Below are 7814 nucleotides of genomic sequence, written 5' to 3' on the forward strand. Positions count from 1 at the left end.
AAAATTACAACTTATATTTTAAGATTTTCATCATACCACCTATCTCTAAATGTGCTTATAAATATCAGTGTGTTTAAATTTTCTTTGTCGTCTTTGCACAGTGAGATCGACAAAAACATTGACAATATGACTAACCTGCGACGAGAAAAGTGGGTGATTGAGGGGAACCTGCGGAAGTAAGACACTTGTTTATGCCATCACATAAACATACATATTTCCTTACTGATCTTCCCCTAATAATGTAAAACACAAATTAAATTTCACATAGTGGTCACTAGTCTTCCTGTGGTCCATAATACACAGTTCCCAATTTTTTAATATGACATATAAAGATATACTATTGCAATCATATTTCATTCACCCTGCATTTGAATATTAGGAAATTATTCATAAAACAATGTCATTTTACTGCTGCAGCATTTAATTTACTCAGAATAAAAAGCACTGTTATAATGCTATATCTAGTTATAATGTGATTATGATGTTCTGTTCAGCTAGATTGTAATGCATCATGTTCTTTTGGCCGTTGTTGTTCTTCAGGCTGAGAAGCATCTATGCTAAGAGGACGGGAAAGCGGGAGAGCAGCGTTGGAGGAGAGGAGGCTCAGTTCGCCGGTGCGTCTGTGAACAGTCGTAAACGCAAGCGCAAAGGAGGAGAGAGTGACGAAGATGATGAGGAAGACGATGACAGCGATGAACAGGGAGAGGAGGATGAGGATGAAGACGATTTTTGTGGGAAGAAAGGGAAGAAAGCCGAGGCATGTGAAGATGAGGTAGAGTGTTTTCATTTTGATTTTGATCATTTTTTCTTTGGTGAAAGAAATACATAAATGAAGAAGAAAGCCAAAATATTAAATGCCATGGATGAATGTTTACGGAGTAATCCACTATTTTGTATTTTGTATTTTACAATGGTCACCTGAGATTTGGAGCCAAATTACAGGGTAGGAGAAATGGCCTCAGAAAGATGGCAGCATCATTATGTTATTTTTACACAGAGATTGGTGGGTCTATTAGTAAAATCTGTAGACTTTAGCAATACTTGTTGCATTAAATGCCAATGGGGACAGTTCAAAAATGGGAAAAAGCACTTTTTTTCCTAAAGTTTGCATGTCTTTATATCAAAAAATATTAAAGAGATCTTAATATCCTTTTAGATTTTGGTTCTTGACAACATTTTCATTTTCATTTTATGGCCTTACATGGTTCATTCCCAGATATATGGAGATTTTGATGCGGCTTTGTGTGCAGATTGTTGAATTTTAACCCATTTTCAATGGTCGAAAAACAAATGTGGTCACTTTGCATGTTGGTAATACTTATCTATTTATCTTTCTTCAGAGAAAATATGAACAAAATCAAAAATTGTATCTGGGGAAGTTTCTGAAATTTGGTTGATTTGATACGTAATGACCCAAATGTATGTGTTCGAAATGTATTTATCTGATGTTAGATGTTCAGAATGAGTCATTTTTTGCAGTTTAGTTTTAGTAGTGATCTCTTTTTTGCACTGAGAATGAGGTTTTGAGCTCTAAAAGTTGTTGTTTCTCAAAGGTGATGTTTCAGCAGCATGTCAGCTGTTCTTGGTCTTGTTTTGCAGGACGAAGGTGATCAAATCACAAGCACTGAAGAGCTGGAGAGGCAGATCGAGAAGCTCAGCAAGGTAAATGAATATCAGGATGTGAATCTCACCATATGTTTTTTGTTGAGTATCATATTTGTTACATCAGGCTTTTATGGCTCGTATGATATAGTGAGAATATGGAGGAAGAACACCTCAGTTTTATTCAGAGGCCCAAACTGAGCAAAAATAGCAATTTGGTGGAGATGCTGATATTTATATGGCCAAAAAATACATTCTGAAATTCTGATGCTTGTAATGTAAATCAATGAGATCTTTATAACAGTATTAGCAGACTAAATGATACAAACATCAGTCGTCACTCTATATCTCCCCATAATGTTTTAGTAAGATGAGATTTCAGTGTTTAGTTTTATGAACAAAACATATAATGCAATGCAATACAATGATGACTGAGATGAACAAAAACATTCCTCAAAAGCCTGATGATCATATTTGAGACATTTTCTAAAAAAAAAATGATTTATGGATAATTAAGTAAACCTAAGCTGCTTCAGTCCAGTAATTGTTCATCGTGAAATATTATTAACGATAATACAGTTATTCCTACATTTACTTCATAAAAATCTGCAAAAATGTCACGGTAAAAAGACACGTGGAGCACAAGCTGAAGGTGGACGTTTGTACAATTACACTAAAATACCTTTTACTCGCTAAAAATGTCTAAACTATCAATCAGACAACAGAAGGCATGTAGTAGATTGTGTAAAACAGGTTTTTCATGATGTTTTGATCATGATGATGCCTTAGAAATTTGCTTTAGAGGGTTACAGGTCTGTATGTGAATAAATCTGAATGACAGTCAGTCCTTTTCTTTATGATTGGATATTATTACACCAGCCTAAAATGCACAACCACCTGAGACCCTGCAATAAATGCATAAGAGATATCGAACAAAAAATCTTGATATTGTATGTCATCCGTAGAGGATATCAGGAATCCGTTATTAAGAAAATGAAGGCAAGACACCACAGGCAAAATCTAATTAAATTCATTAAAAACAAACGTCCTCTATAGAGGACAAAAATGAGATATCAGGAATCCGTTATTAAGAAAATGAAGGCAAGACACCACAGGCAAAATCTAATTAAATTCATTAAAAACAAACGTCCTCTATAGAGGACAAAAATGAATAGCTGGGTCCCAGGAGGATAACATGCCTATACTTGCTGTAACTAAATGTGTGCTGAAATGACTTGACCGCTTGCATATTTCCAAATATTTTTAGTAAAGAGAGGGGAAATAGAATATATCTGTCTGATTGATTCTCTTCCAGCAGCAGACTCAGATCCGTCGGAAGCTCTTCGAGGCCTCTCATTCCCTGCGCTCCGTGATGTTCGGTCAGGACCGTTATAAACGACGCTACTGGGTTCTGCCGCAGTGTGGCGGGATCTTTGTGGAGGGACTGGAGAGCGGAGAGGGTGAGAGAGTGAGACTGAATGAGATCATGATGTGAAGACAGGAAAAAACAGAAGCCGGGTGGAATCTTTTAAACCGAAACAGAAAAGTATTGTTTTACAGAATTAGAATGTAATTCTTTGATTATTTACTCACTCTCATGTTGTTCCAAATCCTGGAGAATTGCCTATAAAATCTATACAAGACTTTTTAAACCTTTTTAAGCTTTCAGACAATACTGTCAAGCCAACATTCAGAGTGTCTTGTATGGAAGCAAAACAACCGTTTCCAACACTGAAGAAAAAATAAAACAAGGTACTTGCCACTTTTTATCTCGCAATTCAGACTTTTTTTTCTTGCACTTGCGAGTTTACATCTCCCAGTTCCTCCTTTTTTTTTCTCAGAATTGCAAGTTTATATTCTGCAATTCTGAGAAAAAAAGGTAGAATTGGGAGATGGATATAAATTCGCAATTGCGAGTTATAATGTCAGAATTGCAAGTTTACATCTCGCAATTCTGAGAAAAAAAATCTGAATTGTGTGATAAAAAGTAAGTTACCTTGTTTTATTTTTTATTCAGTGGCAGAAATGGGCTTCCATAATCTTGACCAGGTTATTATAGTTAACTAAAATAGTAATAATAATAATAATAATAATAATAATAATAATAATAATAATAATAAAAGCCTATAATAATAAGAAGAAGAAGAAGAAGAAAAAATGATCATTTTTGTTTAGTTTAACTTGATTTACTAAAATAACTAAAACTGGAATAAAAATTAATAAAAACTATATAGACATATTAAAAAAAACAAGAAAAATTTAAAAAAACACGACAAAGTTGCTAAAGCTTTAACAAACTGAAAATATACACTATAAAAACTAATTTAAAATAGTAATAAAAACTATAATAGTATCTCAAATATACTAAAAAACATTTTGACAAACGTCCCTTTTCTAATTAAAAATGACACATTTTGTGATTGATTTCTGAAGATCATGTGACACTGAAGACTGGAGTAATGAAGCTGAAAATGCAGCTTTGATCACAGAAATAAATTACATTTTACAATATATTCAAATAAGAAAACTTTCTTTTAAATTGTAATATTATTTCATAATATTACTGTTTTTTACTGTATTTTTAACCAAATAAAAGTAGACTTCTTTCAAAAAAATCTTAATTATTCCAAACTTTTCATTGGTAGTGTGTACAGTATATATACATATGTATAATATATAAGCAATATTATAAGAAATATTGAAGCAATATATAAAATAACTGACTTGATTTTTTTTACTTTTTTTTTTTTTTTTACATGTCCAGTTGTTTTATTGGAACTAACCATTGTATAAATGTGCTGCTAGTGATGATGATGATGCTATTTTGTGCTTCTTCAGGTCCAGAGGAATTGCAGAGAGAGCGTGAGAGGATGAAGAACGCTCACCTCGTCCAGGTCAAAGAGGAGCCGACAGAAGAGCCTGATGAAAAATGCGGCACCGCTGAGACGAAACCTCCGCAGGATGTAGATTCTCTCAACCTCTTCCTGCAGAGCCCGGACTCTTTCTCCAAGCTCAGCAAGCTGTTGGAAGTGGCCAAGATGTCTTCTGAGGTCTCTTGTCACCAATACAATAGCCCAAAACAGCAGACTACGTTACCCAGAAGTCCTAATCATGATGTTAAACCTGATCTCCACAACACCACCTACCTCACTAACGCCCAGCAGCAGATCCGTAACGAGCAGCTTTACAAGGTTCTGACAGAGAGAAACACTCACTGGTTCAGTCTGCTGCCTCGCTCTCCATGTGACGTCTCGTCTCTGACTGAAGGTCCACATTCAGCTTCATCTTCCTCACCACAAACCACAGCGGTCTCTGCCGGCCCCTACAGCGCTGCGGGGATCAATAACTTTTCATTAGCAGCACTGCAGGTATGATCGGGGATTTTTTTTTTTTTTGGCTGCCAAACCCCTTAAAAGTAAAAAATATTTACCTGAAGTCCCCCTGACGTTTTAGGTCTATATTCCACAATTTAATGTCACATTTGCATTTTCACAGTTCTCTGATGTTGGTTAATGGTCACATGACATGCAAGTAAACAGATTAAATATTTCATTTTTTAGCAAGTGTTTTAATTTTTAAATTATATATTTATATAGGTCTACTCCTATATAAGGCTTTATTATTATTATTATTATTATTAATATATTGTTTTAACTCTAATTATACAAATAAATATATTAATAAAAATATTACTATATAAGACAGTAATAAAATATATTACTGTTGTAAATTACAATTAGTTTTTATTGTTTTTATTTTACATTTATGTATATATAGGACTGCACATATAAAGGGCTTATTATTATTTTTATTTTTTATTTTTTTTTTACTATTATTTTTATTATTATATCTTTTTAACCCTAATTATAAATAGGCATACCCCTATATAGGGCTTTATTATTATTATTGTTGATGTTGTTGTTGTTGTTAACACTATAAAAATAAAGATGTAATAAATATATTACTTTTGTAAATTGCAATTTGTTTTGATTTTTTTTATTATTTATATATAGGGCTGCATGTATAAAGGGCTTGTTGTTGTTTCAGCTCTTAATGATAAACTAAATATTATATAATTCATTATATAAATATATCACTGTTGTAAGTTACACTTGTCCTGTAAAAAACAAATATTTCATAATTATATTTATAAATAATTTGTAATATACTATATATTAAATAATATTATATACTGTATATTATATGATATAATTTTATATGTAATTTATATATTAAATATAATACTTTTTTATTTTACATTTTAAGTTACAGTACTAATATATGTGACCCTGGAGCACAAAAGCAGTGTTAAGTCGCTGGGGTATATTTGTAGCAATAGCCAACAATACACTGTATGGGTCAAAATTATTGATTTTTCTTTTATGCCAAAAATCATTAGGACATTAAGTAAAGATCATGTTCCATAAAGATATTTTGTAAATTTCCTACAGTAAATATATCAAAAACTTAATTTTTGATTAGTAATATGCATTGCTAAGAACTTCATTTGGACAACTTTAAAGATGATTTTCTCAATATTTAGATTTTTTTGCACCCTCAGATTCCAGATTTTCAAATAGTTGTATCTCGACCAAATATGGTCCTATCATAACATACATCAATGGAAAGATTATTTATTCAGCTTTCAGATGATGTATAAATCTCAATTTCGAAAACTGGTCTGACTGGTTTTGTGGTCCAGGGTCACATTATATATTATATTATATATTTTAAACTTTTCACTTTCAAACATTCAAATCCTAAAACCTTTATTTTGGCGGAATATTGGTGAAATTCTGTAAACTTCTATTCACAGAAATGGTGCAAATTATGCAAACGTGTAAATAAAGTGAATCTAGTGCACGTTGCATTCCCAAAAAGCATATACTTAATTTAATTGCAGCCTTTGATTTGATATTCTCACTAAGCTGAATTGCGATTTCAGTTTTATTTCGATTAATTGTGCAGCCACATTTATTAATTTATTATGAGATTCGGTTTAACTATTCGCTTTTCATCATCTCATGAACCCCATTTGTGAAACCCAGCTTAGACCTTATATATTTTGCTCTTTCTGTATTTGTGTTCTTTGACTAACAGCTCCCCTGTGTTTGCAGATGAGGTCCGGCGTGCCCATGATAGATCTGCCCTTCTGTGTTTGGTCCAGTGGAAATTTGAGTCCAGACATGATGTTCTCTGGGGTTTCCATGGCTCAGATTCTCAGTGGTGTTCACCCATCCTCAGAGGGCAGTGGAAACCTGAATGACAGCAAGAGTGATTCCCCAGAGTCTCCAGCGGAGAAACCCCTCTCCACACCCTCACCTGTGATCGAGGTGCATAAAAACCAGGATTACCCATCACCTCAACCTATTCCTGAAGGTAAGGCTGGGAGATAACACATCTTGAGAGTGTTAAGAGGTTTATTTTATTATTACTGTTATTTTTTTAGTACAGCCGTCTGATTCATTTCTTTGAATCAGTTCAAAGTTCCATTCAACTGAATCGAGTCAAAGTTCTGATTCAAGGATTCATTTAAGTCATCACTTAAAAATCGTCATGAGATGTTCAAAGACTCAGTGTGGCATTTTCATATTAAAAGGTTTTATTAAAAATATATTTAGGTGAATATTGTAAACATGATTATATTATATCTTTATGATTTTGAAAGAAGTCTCTTCTGATCACCAAGGCTGCATTTATTTGATCAAAAATACAGTAAATACAGTAAAAATTGTGAAATAATATTACAACTTACAATAACTGTTTTCTATGTGAATATACTGTAAAATGTTTTAAAAATGTATTCCTGTGATCAAAACTGAATTTTCAGCATCATTACTCCAGTCTTCAGTGTCACATGATCCTTCAGAAATCATTCTAAGCAACTTTTTCTTATTATTATTATTATTATTCACACACAACAACAACAATAATAAACAGTTTTTGCTACTTAATATTTTTATGTAAACCATTTTTTTTTTTTAAGGTTTATTTGATGAAAAAAGTTCAAAAGAACAGCATTTTTTGTTTTAAATAGAAATATTTTGTAACATTATAAATGTCTTTACTGTCACTTCTGATCAATTTAATGCATCCTTGAACAAAAAGTAGCAATTTATAATTGGAATGGTAGTGTATTATAAATTAATATATAATTAATATAATGCTTTAATAAAGAATATATATATATATATATATATATATATATATGT

The 7814-nt window shown here is 32.3% G+C and overlaps 1 protein-coding gene across 7 annotated transcripts in view; it reads left to right on the plus strand.

The window, feature by feature from the left end:
* LOC107675131 (bromodomain adjacent to zinc finger domain protein 2B-like) overlaps positions 1–7814 on the plus strand; it is a 98628-nt gene that overhangs the window by 74866 nt on the left and 15948 nt on the right. For 6 of the 7 annotated variants that reach the window (XM_016469364.1, XM_016469360.1, XM_016469365.1 and 3 more), the window contains 6 exons: positions 102–176; positions 541–772; positions 1600–1662; positions 2918–3062; positions 4441–4970; positions 6720–6981. In XM_016469364.1, coding sequence (XP_016324850.1) covers positions 102–176; positions 541–772; positions 1600–1662; positions 2918–3062; positions 4441–4970; positions 6720–6981 — 1307 coding nt within the window. The remainder of the gene's footprint in view (positions 1–101; positions 177–540; positions 773–1599; positions 1663–2917; positions 3063–4440; positions 4971–6719; positions 6982–7814) is intronic. The other variant, XM_016469362.1, reaches the window with a different exon arrangement.

Source organism: Sinocyclocheilus anshuiensis, unplaced genomic scaffold, assembly GCF_001515605.1.
Source record: "Sinocyclocheilus anshuiensis isolate Anshui unplaced genomic scaffold, SAMN03320099.WGS_v1.1 scaffold1005, whole genome shotgun sequence".
In the NCBI taxonomy this organism is placed as follows: domain Eukaryota; kingdom Metazoa; phylum Chordata; class Actinopteri; order Cypriniformes; family Cyprinidae; genus Sinocyclocheilus; species Sinocyclocheilus anshuiensis.